At 40.9% G+C, this 13,364-nt stretch overlaps 2 protein-coding genes across 3 annotated transcripts in view; one reads left to right on the top strand and one right to left on the bottom strand.

Moving 5' to 3' along the window:
• The window catches only part of USH1C (USH1 protein network component harmonin), a 43,354-nt gene extending 41,453 nt beyond the window's left edge, over window positions 1–1,901 (bottom strand). For both annotated transcript variants that reach the window (XM_068685162.1, XM_068685163.1), the window contains exon 1: window positions 1,748–1,901. In XM_068685162.1, the coding sequence (XP_068541263.1) occupies window positions 1,748–1,783 (36 nt within the window). In that variant the 5' untranslated portion in view covers window positions 1,784–1,901. The remainder of the gene's footprint in view (window positions 1–1,747) is intronic.
• Window positions 1,902–5,073: 3,172 nt separating this feature from the next.
• The window catches only part of OTOG (otogelin), a 105,119-nt gene continuing 96,828 nt past the window's right edge, over window positions 5,074–13,364 (top strand). The window contains exons 1-4 of the mRNA XM_068685161.1: window positions 5,074–5,203; window positions 5,287–5,347; window positions 5,463–5,517; window positions 9,212–9,302. Coding sequence (XP_068541262.1) covers window positions 5,152–5,203; window positions 5,287–5,347; window positions 5,463–5,517; window positions 9,212–9,302 — 259 coding nt within the window. The 5' untranslated portion in view covers window positions 5,074–5,151. The remainder of the gene's footprint in view (window positions 5,204–5,286; window positions 5,348–5,462; window positions 5,518–9,211; window positions 9,303–13,364) is intronic.

The following is a 13,364-nucleotide window of genomic DNA, read 5'->3' as shown; positions in this document are numbered from 1 at the left end:
TCAGGAAGCACTGCGCGCCCCTCACTGTACTGTGATGGGGCACTGGCACAGGCTGCCCAGGGAGGCTGTGGGGTCTCCTCCCTGGAGATCTTCAGAAGCCTCCTGGACGTGGTCCTGGGCACCCTGCTCTGGGTGGCCTTGCTGAAGCACCAGGGCTGGATGACATAACCTCCAGGGGTCCCTTCCAACCTCAACCTTTCTGTGACTGATTATTTAAGGGAATCTTCACAGTAGCTGTGTAACTGTCAGACTACAGTGATGCACTGCTGTAGCAGCAGCCCAACCTGTCAACTTTTGCAGAGCAGTATCAATTTCTACCTGAGCTTTGAAAACTATTAAGGGAAATTGAAGATTTATATACATAATATAAATATATAAATATATACAAATATATAAATATGTGAATTATAAATATAATTTGCATATAGTATCTATTTTGTACTACTGCTTGGCTGATGGGGAGAATTGATTGAAATTACCAAGGGAAAGAAAAGCAGGAAGTATCTGAGTGGCAAATAACTCGGATCCCGTGGCAGGTCATTTTTCTTGTTTTGTCAAAGAAAAAGGAAGTAGCCAAGACATAAAAATCCCCACAGAGGCCACTGAAAGCTGGATAATGCAAACCAATTTAAAGAAAAGATCTGCTCAAGCATCCTAGTACTCAGAGAAATGGTTTTCACTTAGACATGCATCCTACTTATTCACAGCAACAAATGCTGACGATTAGACTTTCTTACGTTATCAGGGGTGGGACTAGGATAATTTATGAATTACAGCAGCAGCTAAAGGGAAGAAGTTTAAAGTTCAAAGTGGTAACCATCTGCCTGGAAACCAGAGTCTTTATTGGTATGTTGCACAACCCACTGGTGAGTTATACAGTAATAGGTAACAAGACAGAAATAACTTGCTAGATAGCTGCAGTCATCGTTATGCAGTATCCAAGTCCTTCATGTTTTTGGAATTCATTTTGGTTCTTTGCAGCCCCCCCTACTTCATTCTAACAATTCTTTAGTTAATGGCTTATTACCAGATGGTATTTCTACAGAGCACGTTATACAACTGTGTTTTCAGGAGCTACTTAAAGGAAACTCTACACGCTAGGAAAACGAGCAAACAAAACAAAGCCGGCACCCCCCGAAAAGAGTACTGAAAACTTTAGTATCACTAGAGTGAAACTAAACTGCTTTGAAAAAAAAAAAAATAAATAAACCACTTCTTTAACACGTTAATCATTTTTCTCTTCCTCTCCTTAAACAGAGCCTTTTGAGCTTACTTCACTCACACAATTTTGAGCTCTGCTGAGCACGCATTTAACCAGGCATACACATGATAAAACGATGTGCCAGGCAGACGGAGTTGCTCCATGAATCAAATAAATGCACTTGCACATGACTGCCCAGGCACAATTGCAGTCGGGACCGCTGAGGTCGGCCTGAAGGCTGCTAACACACGGAACTGCCAAGGGGAACTGCCTCGGCCTGGACTTCAGCACCTGCGCTTTCACCTTCCCTACTGGGTGCAACGCTTCTACCGTGACTTTATTCAAGCCCCACAACGCTTATTCTAAGAAACCCTAAAAAACTCACGCGTGACTGAATGTTATTGTTTTTCCTTCTCTCCTTCCCCTCTCCAGGGGGGTCTAAGTTCTCCAAGCCCCTCCCGCAGCAGGCTGCGGCACAGGAGCACCAAGCTCGGAGCCGGCAGCAGCTGTCACCCTGCGCAGCGCCCCCGGCCCGTCCCCCCTTACCTTGTGGCGGAACTCCCGGGCCACACGGCGCTCCATGCTGCGGGGAAGGACGAGGGGGAAGGTGCGGGAGCGGGTGCGGTGCGGCCGTGCCGCCGTCGAGGCCGCGCCCCGGGGTGGTGGGAGGCGCGCCCGCCGCCTCCAGCATCCCCGCCCTGCTGCGGTCAGCCCGGCACCGAGCTCCCGGCGGCACCGGGATGGGGGTGGTTGAGGCAAGAGGAAGGGGGGAAAAAAAGAAAAGGGGAAAAAAAAAAAGAGGGGAAAGAAAAACGAAAAGAGAAAAGAAAAAGAAGAGGGGAAAGGAGAGGGGAAAAGAGAAAGAGAAAGGGAAAAGGGAAAGGAAAGAGAGTAAGAAAAAGAAAGAGAGTAAGAAAAAGAAAAAGAGAGTGAGAAAAAGAAAGAGCAAGAAAAAGAAAAAGAGAGTGAGAAAAAGAAAGAGCAAGAAAAAAGAAAAAGAGAGTGAGAAAAAGAAAGAGCAAGAAAAAAGAAAAAGAGAGTGAGAAAAAGAAAGAGCAAGAAAAAAGAAAAAGAGTAAGAAAAAAAAAGAAAGATAAAAGGAAAAGAACACCACTCTCTCAAGTAGCTCTTTGGGATGAATTCACTCCTGGTTCTTCTCGTGCAGCAGGAGCTCACATCCAAACATCCCTCTTATGTCTGTAGGTACACACATGTCTCTGGCCCTGCTATTTAAGAAGAACATGAAGGTGTGAAATTTAAAGCGTGCTAACACCTGATGGGGGAAAAAAAGAATTTGCTTCAATGGATTTTTCTACAGCAAATAATCTCAATTTTTTCATTTTTTATTTTATTTTTAGGTAAGCTGAGTGAGACTGATTTGCCCTGGTTGGGTGTTCAAGGCTGATTTGTTTCTACCAGCCTTTCCCATGAAAACACCAGCGTTGCTTATACCTGTAGGCCCTGGAGTGCCTACTTTGAGTAAATGAATAAGAACCAAACTCAGAGTGCCCGAAAGAAGCCTCTTTCAGACTAATGTCATTTAGGTAATTTTCTCTTCAGCTGGTTCCCCTCCTACTTTCCATAATCTAGTACATGATAATACAGACTTGTGCAACTCAGGCTGGAAGCAAGAGGAGGAGACCAGTTAACCCATGTTGCTTAGTCTCACAGCAGTATCAGCTTTACCTTCGTAACTGGAGAGACCCCGGTTTACATCAGCACAGGTAGCTTCCCTTTTCTTCCTTCCAATGGGGTGCAAACTTGTATGAATGCATACAAAGCCATGACAAAAAATGAATGATTCCAGACTGCCAAATGCAAACTGGAATCTGTTATATTATTTCCATGTGAAAACCTTCTTCAGCTACACCAGCTCCTTTAGAAATTGCTCCTGCCCCTTTGAGAAGATGGCTTTGCTGTAAAGAAACATGTCAATGGTATTCACTACCCATTACTCATAAAGGTGCCAGGAACAAGAAAGGGAGGAATGCTTTATAAGCCTGTGTTCTTACACACTCACCAGCTGTTTTCAGAGAACAAAATCAGAAGTACAACTACTACATAAATCATTTGTCTGCTACCTAAGGTAAGTTGCAGTACCGCACAGTATTGAAAAGCTATTCTATCCAAGCTTCATACACACCACTATATTATTGCTTCCCTGAAGAAGTAAAACAAAATTGTTTTATATTTGAAAACAGAAGGAAAGAGATACAAAGTGTTTTACATCTTTTAAATTTCATGTACGTTTCCTTCAAATTTACACCCAAACTTTAAGTCACTGCTAGACAATCACTTCTAGAAGACTTCTACAGAAATAGATCTTTTATCAGCTGGAAGTTATGTACATTTGAAAGAAAGTGACTTTTTAAACATATAGCTATATTTTGCAGGATTAAAATACATAAATACAAAGCAAACAAACCCACAAAGCTATCCCGTGCTTCAAAACAGCAAGCTTAATAATCAGAAAATGTATGAGATGGTTCTGAAGTTTCCATTGTTTCAAACATGTCATATTAAAAGATGGAACAATTACACTGCTTATTAGTTTTGGTCAAGAAATCCCTCATGTTGAGAAATTAAATTACATCTAAATTAGCTTTAAACTAGTTCAATTTCTTAGTTGCTACTTGTGTCACTAAAGGAAAATGAATACAGCAGGCAGCCCATTTACAAGGCGAAGAAATACATTAAAATGTTTGTTGTGTAAACTGACTCCTGTTGCTTTTGATCTACTTTCTCTACTTCCATTAGTGTAACCTGGAACAGAGAGAGTGCACCAAAGCCAAGCATGGTGCATTCGGTGTAGATAGGCTCTGCTCTGAGGTGAGGGTAGAGAAAAAATCTGCAAAATCTCTTTGAGGTTAATTGCAAAATGCTGCGCTGGAGTTAAATAATATCTTTTCTGTCTCCCTTTTCATCTCTCATACATGCACTCCCTCCAGCCTTTGCAGGAGAATTCTCAGTGCCCAACATCGCTGGTTTTCCATCATTTCATTAGAAATGAAACACTTGTTGCAGCAAGAAATCCAATCCACAGGGACAAATTACAAAGGCAGAAAAGAGATCTTTTTAATGACTTGCTGTTAACAGACTTCCCAAAGCAGTCAGAAAAGGCTCCTTTTCATCTGAGACACTTTCTCACCTGGTATGGGCAGCTTCTAAAGCTTCTGTTATAGGATATGCAAACCTGAAGAATGACGGGGAGAGACAGCAGCAGATGGGAAAGGGAAAAGAACAAAAAAAGGCAACAGAGAGGGGAAGAGGGAAGAAAAATAGCTGAAGGAAGGTTAGCAGTGACAGAAAATTAAGTCACCAGAAAAAGGAGAAAGAATAAACCTGGAAAAGAGTCTACAGAGAGCTCCACATTCAAGACTGAATTTGTAGTAGCAAAGAGTTATCAGAAATTATCACGATGCCTTAGTGGCATGCTCCCTCCCGTGTCTCACTCATGTGGTTACTCAACTTCTAGCACTTCTCTCAGTGAAACGGGGCCAATGCTCAGTGTGTTAGGCACTAACACGGTTTGCTGGCTTCCCTGCCCATGCGGACAGCTGCGTGGAAGCCGAGGGCTTTAAGCTACGAGACATCCCCTCCAGCAGCAGCCTCGAGTCCCGTTTTTGTCCGCGTTAGCGGTGGTGCAGAGAGCCCCGGCTCCCAGCTCCTGCCAAGGCACTGAGCACCTCTTAAACCCAGAAAGCCAAGAAAGAGAAAAAAGAGAAAGAGAAAAGAGACGTGAGGGGCCGGAGCCGCTCAGCCAGGCCCCGGTACGGGGCGAGGGGCGGCAACCGGGCCGGGTGCCCGGGGAAGGGCCGGGGCCGGAGGGCGGGCCGGGGGCGGCTGATAAACCCCCGGCCGCCCCGCCCGGTGGGGCTTAGCCCTGGCTATCGGTAGCGGCTGGTGCTGAGGGCTGCTGCGGCTCTGGGGAGGTCGTTGCTGGTGTCCGGATGGAGGCTCAGCTCCTCGTCGGGGCGCTGCTGTGCGCCTGCCTGCCGTCGGGTGAGCGTCGAGCCGGGGGCAGGAGGGAGGACGGGGCGACCCCGGGCAGGGCCAGCGTCTAACCCGGTGCCTTTGCCTTCCAGCTCTGTCCCCGTGGGGAGCCAGGGCGCAGCTCCCTCCCGACGGGCACCTGCCGCTCCTCAGGTAAGAGCCAGCCTGGTGGAGCGGGGCTCTCTCCTCGCCTCCGCTGCTGTGCCCAGCCTGGGGTGGGGTGGGCTGCCCGAGCTGAGCAAACTGTGTCCTCTTCTCCTGCCCTCAGCACAGGCAGCGCCGCAGGACCGCGGGGAGGGGATGGCTTCATCACGGCCACGCAGGTAGGGAGCGCAGGATGGGTGTTGTGAGGGGGTGGCAGGTGGTGTGGTGCCCCTTGGGGGAGCTGAGGCTGCCAGGGTGTCTGGCCTTTCTCTGTGAAGTCACCTGGGAATACAGCATCCTTCTCCTGTGGTGGGTGACCTAGAACCAAAGGGGGACCATGGCCCAAGAGGTGATGTGGTGCTGTTTGTTGCCCAAGATGGTGCCTTGCGTTTCCCACCTAGCGCTGGTGTGAAGTGAGGCTCCTGTGGTTACTAGTTCCAGTCTGAGAGATGTTTTTGTCCGGATGAAGTTCTTCATATCTTACCTGAACAGGTGCATACATCACCATGATGCTTCCAGTGTTTCTGGTGACTGTTTCACCATTTGTGTTTCTTCAGGACTTGTTCAAGCAGCATTGAACATCTTTTATCTCTGCTGTAAGGAATGTCGGTCATGAACAGAACAAAGCTTAAGCTTTCAAGTGCTAAGTAGAGAGGGAAGATGGTAGCTAGAGCTTCAGTCCATTCATAAATAGTTGTGTGTCACAGCAAGTATTCTTGCTCTGAGGAAAGCTGAGGTCTTATTTGGCTCATCCAGCAGCAGTTACTTTGTGTGAGCCTTCTCAGTTCTCTGTAAAAGTAAATGAGCTGATGGTATCGGGTCACTACACTCGGGTACTGGTTTTTGGATGTGGTTTATCTTGGCAACCCAACTGTATCATTCATGGCATGTTGCTGAAATGTAATTAGGGTGTGTGATTCCCACTCCCTTGTTTGAGGGTGGGAAAAGGCAAGTTGGCTTTGTAGCCCTTGTTCATGGCTCCACAGAGGAATCTCTTTTGTTTCTGCTTTGTCCCCTCTGTTTTAGGGAAAAACCTCAATGGAGAGAGAAACATGCCTCATAGTTGCAAATGGGTAACAGAATCAACCACTGATAAGACCGAGTGCTTGCAGATTGAGAACCCCCCAAGAATTCAACATATACTAGTACACTGTTTTCATTCTGTGCTGGGCTGCTGAGGATAAATCTTTCAATGAATCTTCTGTAAGAAATATGTTTAGGAGAAAGGAAAAATAATAGTGAGGGTAAAGAGTAGTTTTCTAGCCATTTGAACTGTCTGAAATGAAGAGCAAGACATTTTCACATATTTTTCATGTTTTTGCATTCCGTAAGCTTTCTTGAGAGGAAGAGGCACAGCAGCACTAAGTGTTGGTTACAGCCTCTGTAGAGTTCATGTTCATGAAGACACATGTGATGATATAGTTTCTAAGATCAGTTCTCAGTCAAACACGTAAATGAATACATAAAACATGGAAAATGCTTAATGTGTTACAAGTGCTTTGCAGAGTCATGCACAGGACTGAGAAACTGGTATGATGAAACTTCAGGATGTGAAAATTGCAAATAATCTAACATCCTCAGATGAAGTTACATAGGCACAGCTGGTGTTTATGATTTTGTTGGAAATATTTCCTTGGTTACTTGTATCACTCTTTACATCAGCTAATGCTCTATACTAATAGGTAAAGAAAACTTAAAGTACAGATATTAACATGTTTATCACTATAATCATGTGGTAGTTTATAAAGTACATATATAGAGTACATCACTGAAATATAACCACTGTGTGGATGTAGCTGTTGCTCTTTAAAATTCTCAGGTGAAATAGACAAAGAAATGAAATGACATGTCAGTAACATTTGTTACTGCAGTAAATAAGTTACACAAATGTCATTAAATGCATTTCTAGTAAGTTAAGTCTTATCTTTAGCTTCCAGGAATAGAAATAGTCACGTTGACTTGAGAAACCTGTTGCTTACCCTAGATGTAGGCAATTCTAGAACAAAGATAGGAGGTTGTTGTGAAGATAAGCAATACATTTTTAATTAAGGTATGCTAATTCGAAGGCATACTTCTACCTGTAATGAGCATGGCAGTATAATAACGACAAGAATGTTATAAGATTATGTGTAAACTGTCTAAATAGATCTGCTCATCCATTTTACTGAATGGATTTTAGGCTGAATTGTCTTCTATAATTTAATGTATTCCTGTCTTTTTTTTTCCTAAAAAGGAGATGTAAATATTTAAGTTATGAAAAACTCTTTAAAGAAATTTGGAAGCAAGATCCATGTTGTTATTACTTTCCATTGTGCATGATGGCTAGTAAATTTTGCAGGAGTGATTATGTGCATAATAAACACACATTATTTCCTTAGAACACATTTTCTACAAGAGCTGATATGGAAATATGTTTAGAGTAATATGCCAATTCTCGGATATTGTTTCCTACTCCCCCTCCCCCCAAAAACAGTTGTTGAAAATAGTAAAACAACGTCTACATAGTTGTGTTTTGTCCTTCTTCTTGCCGTTTTTAATTTGTTTCCTTTAAGATGAGTTGTTTTTGTTTACAAGTTTCCTTGACCATGGATGTTCAAAGGACCTTCCAAAATCATATCAACATCACCTCTGTGTATAAATATTCAGTTTTTAAAGTAGTGCTGCTTCTCTGTAAGTGGAGTAGTCGAGGTCATAAATTTGAAGTACAGTGCTAAAACTTTGCCCCTGTAAGAAGAGAAGATACTGTTACCTTCCCATGCCATGCCATTAGCGGTGAGCTGTCCTTGGGTAAAGCTGTCTAACAAAAATGTTGTTCCTCCAGTTTACCTGTCAGTTGCATAGTGACCATGACTGACCGATAAGCTGTTGACAGCTGTCCTGTGGGTTCTCTCTCATCCCTCTTGCCCCAAAATATTGATGCAAGTTTCTGCCATGGGACTTGGTTGAGATTAAGTTTGTTCCTGGTTCAGAAGTGATACAAGTGCTACTGTAAATAATTTGAGTTTTGAAAGAGTGATGGGGCTGTGATTGACACCACTGACAGGTGGGAGATGAAAGGATGAAGTAGAAGTTGGATTAATAGATGAATATGGCAAGAGTGGAGGTATTGGAGAGGTTGGTGGGAACAGAATCCAAGTATTATCATGTGACAACTTATGGAAGTGATTACAAAGTGAAGTGGGCTATAACCATTAGGATTCTGAAGGGGTGATTTATTGGAGAAAGAAAACTTATTCACCACAATATTGATAATTCATACGAGAAAATTTGAGATGTCCTGCTGCTGAAGTTTGAAGGCACTGGAGAAAGAAAACAATTTTTTTTTCCTCATATATTTTTTGGAGTGTTAGAACAACTTGGGAAGATTAATATGATAGTAGGAAACATTTTTGAAAACTTATTTGGGTGTTAAAAAAAAAATTTAGAATGAGAATGTTTAGTGATTTGTGCATTCCTATATTGTAAATGATTTTAAATAACAGTAACAGAGTGGAAGAATTTTCAAAATGGCAGAATGTTTACATTGAGAATAATGGTAAGTATATGTGCTGGTATAGAGCATTTATCTGTTGGGGGTGGAAAGGAATATGGAGGGGGTACAGAAGAAAGTGTATAGGCAATTTGGGGTATTTTGGCTTAGCTGGCTTAGAATCTGCATGCTGTCTTCAGGCATAATGTGCTTTGATACTATTTTACTGGAGTCATTACAGAGTGACTGTACTTTTAAGTATACCATATGTTTTTTTGATGAATTTTTGTTAAGTTGATATTAAGTAGTGAGCTTACTGAAAATGGTAAACTGATTGGTAGACTACGAAGAGACTTTTAAACTCTTGGTTATAGCTGCTTAAATAACTCTGTTCTTTCTGAAAGGAGCCTGGAATGGCAGTTCATAATGCTTCATCTACTACATTATCCTTGTCTCAGAAGAGAAGATTTCACAGTATGAAATGTGGACCATCTGGTAAGTTAAAGTTTTTACATGAAACAAGTTCAATGCATCTTCTGCATGATTTAATTACTCCTATGAAGAAAAACTAACAAATCTAATACAGGCCTCTGCATAACCGGGCTCCACCTTGATTGGTCTCAAAAGACTACAGAAGTATGGCCATTTATCATGAGGCTTGACCAGATTTAAGTTAATATGTGATTCTGGTTTGATCATTTAAAAGGCTGTCTGTAGTTGCTGTGTTTTCTGACAAAGCTTCTAGCAGGGCAATCTGCTCTTGTATTGATATACCTAAAAGAGTGGTTTGCTGCCTAGGTGCTGTAAAATCACTTGTGTTGTGTCTGTTGCCTGCTCTGATGTTTTTTGTTATATTTTAGCTGATGTAATCTATAGGTGTTTTTTGGGTGTGCAGTCCATAGGTTAGCAGAATGAGGTCCTCTAAGCCACCAGGTGGTGAGCACTTGAGTTTGCATCTTTGCTTGTTTGGTTCATTTTATTTTCAGCAGTAAAGTGGACAGGCTTAAATATCTCTGCTCGGGTAAATATCCGCTGTGTTAGCTCTTCAGTAGAGCTTTTTTCATGCTTGTCCTGCACAAAGGAGAAAGATGATTCACAGCAATTCAGAGTAGCTTAGTAGTTTTCTTCAGTTGAGTAACCTCAGGTTTCTCTTCAGCAATCCTGGTAGGTTGTACTGGATGTAGAACCTACCTAGTAGTGTATCATCTGGATTTGCATCTGCAGGTTTTATAGTGCAAAATACTATGAAGACTGGATGGACTGGATTCTTACCAGTTGTGATTAGGGTTGTCATCTCTAAAAGCTTCGATATCTGTCCTTATTAAATACTGTTCTCAGAAGTTTTTGTGAAGCATGTATTAGAATGTAGGAGAATAATAGAATGGCTTAAAGAAGGATAATCTCATTTGAATAAGGATGGAACTTTTGAATGGAACTGTGGAACCTCTATAGTCAATGAGCAAATAGTGCATGTACATGCATCTTCTATGATAAAATTGCTCTAAAAATGCAGCCTTCTACACTAGTAAAATTCCCTCTGCCTTTGATTTGCACCACCTTGTTGACCACAAAGTAGCTTTTTCCTTTTCTCTGTTAAGTTCTTGTTTACTTCTTTGTTTTTGTTTTCAAAGCAAATAAAGCAGCTTCCAAAGAGATGTGCGAATAATGTTGAGATGTGTTACTATAATTGAATAAGTGTAGAGTTACTTGGTTTGTTGTATTTCTTGCTGTGTGAAAAATTCTTTTAATGGCACAAGTGGATTTGATGTTCTGCTTCAGACAAGCCAGCTGGAGAAAAGATTTTTCAAGATACACTATGCTACTTTAATAGAACTCTTGCAGGAGGTCCATGTGTGAGCTTAAATCACTTAAGTAGGCCTAATATTTAAGCAAGTAAAGATCAAATCTAAAAAATGATAATGAAAAGAGTAGCAAGTATTTCATGCTAAATCATCATGTCTGAGCTTTTGAAGGAAGATGTTATGACAAAAAAAAAAAGTTTTGTTGCCCTCTGTAAATGCAATAGAACGAACTTTGTCTTCTCTCCAACATATTTCTATGGGTCCAAATATTTCATAAAGACTTTGTTTCTGATGTCCTTGCTTTGGCAATAAAATGTTAAGCATGCTTTAAAAACTGATGATTGTCCATAATTGCAGGCAAAGAAACTCAGGATTATTACGCTTGATAATCTGAGTGTAGATATTTCACTTTGAACTTTTAAAATCCAAGTAAATTCTCTGTTGCATGTTTGTGAAAAGCATGTACGAAAAACTGAACCCAAGACCAATGCATTCTGCTTTCTTGAAATAATTTTGATAAAGTGTTATAAATGCTTAGAACAGTAGTTTAATCTTGGTTCTCCCAGTTTGAAGAGAGATGCAAGCTGCTATAGCTTTGTCCATGGACTGGTATTTGCACCATTTTGGAGATATATGAAATAGCCAAGCTTTTTTATTTTTTTTTTTCCATTTTTAAACCAGCAAGGTAAGTTACCATCTTTCTCTAGTTTTGTGATGTCTCTGAAAATCAGTCTGCAGCATACTTGGAAAACTCATTGCCAGAGTCTTATTTAATCCTGTTGGAGTCACTCTTTGTTATATTACCTTTGTTCCTGCTTCCTTCAACTGTCTGTGTAGATAAAGCTATGTTTCGTATGAACTTCTTGTATGACGGGTACACGATTGATTATACGCTGTCTCTTTACTATTGTGTTCTATTAGCCAAATATGGGCAATTTAGGAAGTAGTCTAATGTGTTTTTGTCAATGGAACAAAAAAAAATTGTATAGTATGAGTTAATATCAAGAGATAAATTGTTAGTTTCTTGTACCCAAAGAATATGGGATTAGTGTTCTCAAATGTTAATTACAGTAATTGACAGGGCTTAACATGCAGCTTGCATAGTAGCTAAAGCTGGAACTACCTTCCATATGAATCTGTTTTTCATCCTAAACGAAACAAACCAAACCGAAACAAACAAGCACCACAAAAACAAGAAAACCCTATGAAGGCATTGGGAAGAAGAACACAAATTATTTCTGGAGTAACTTTGAAACTACTGCTGAAAATTCCCAATGAGTTAAATGCTGCAAATGTTCTTGTGTTGAAATGCTGCAGGAGGCATGAGTCTTTAACGTTGAAGGTCACCGTTTCTGTAGACAATGCTTGTTCCTTATGTGTGCTCCAAAACCGAAGTCGAGTTGTAATGCAGCTAACTGGAAGGCTCTGAGTAAAAGATGAAAATTACATCCTACTCAATCACCTCAGAATCTTGAAGAAAACTGTACTTCCTAGTGTAATGAGATCTTTGTCCTCATTCTAAGGTTGCATTGCATCCTACGGAAGCCTATGTGCTTCAGGAAACTTGTGCCATTACTGGTAGATGCTTTCAAAGACTGTTTTGTTGAAGGATAAAAGGTACTGCATGAAAGAGTTCCCCATAGCCATAAGCACCTGAAAGTATTCTAGAGAAAGTGTGCAGTGGAAATTATGCAGTTACGAAATACGAAGTTTCAAGAATATTGACTGCTAAACTACTTGATTCTAAGCATGCCTTCTATTTTTTTGTGATATGAGATTAGGTCTTAGTTGATGCTTCTTTTGATCTCAACCTGCTGTTTTTTTTTTTTTTTTTTTGGTCCATTCTAGTTCTCTACAGTTGCATAAGAATTTTTAAAAGTCATATTTCTAAGGATCCCCAAAACTGTACAGTCTTTGTCTAGACAATTTCTACAAGTGACTCTGAAGAGGTATTAAGCCATCTTTGGACCGATGCTTGTTAACAGGCAGACTTAGAAGAATGTGAAGGAACAGCCTGGACCTTTTACCATACCTAGCTTAAGTAAAACTTGTTCATTTTGAGATCTCCTCCAAATAAATGTTACATACTTGAATTTTTTGATTGAAGTGAAGCTGATTTGCATTAAACAGTTTTCATGCCATGTCTTAAAAATAACAGTAACAAGCACTTGCTCATGTTGGAATTCTGCTTTCTAATCTGTGGTGGTGTTTTTTTTTTTTTTTGGGGGGGGGGGGGGTGGAGGCAGACAAATGAAGGTCCACAGCAATCAAGAACTTAAGAATCAAGAATATAGTGATGATAATGGTGTATTGTGGTGAGGTCAAAATTTGAGTGGTAGGAATCCTGTTGCTCTGTCATAGTTAAAAATAAAGCATTTTAAAGTTGATTTTCTAGCTAATGTGCATGTCAGACATTTTGTTGAATGTTTTGGCTTGCTTTTACATTTGTACAAGCTTTAAGTTGCATGTCTCCTTGAGTTAGTATCTTATCTTTTGTGGGAGATACAGATACCTTTCTTTGCAGATATAAAGATATCTGCAGTGTTCTGAGAAGAGAGCTATTCTTTATTGGATGAATCCCACTCCATGCTAAAGGGCTTTACATAGTATAAATTACGTTCAGCTGTCCTTTTCCTCTCCATAACTGTGTTAGTAAATCAGAAGACCTAACCTTGAGTGAGAAAATCCGGACTTATAATTGGTTGGCAACCAAAGTATACTCATTAGAGCAACAGTACCGTAAGAAGCTATAATA

This window comes from Anas acuta, chromosome 5 (genome assembly GCF_963932015.1).
Source record: "Anas acuta chromosome 5, bAnaAcu1.1, whole genome shotgun sequence".
Taxonomy (NCBI): domain Eukaryota; kingdom Metazoa; phylum Chordata; class Aves; order Anseriformes; family Anatidae; genus Anas; species Anas acuta.
Note: the sequence above shows the minus strand (reverse complement) of the source record. Positions and strands in the feature narration are given on the sequence as shown.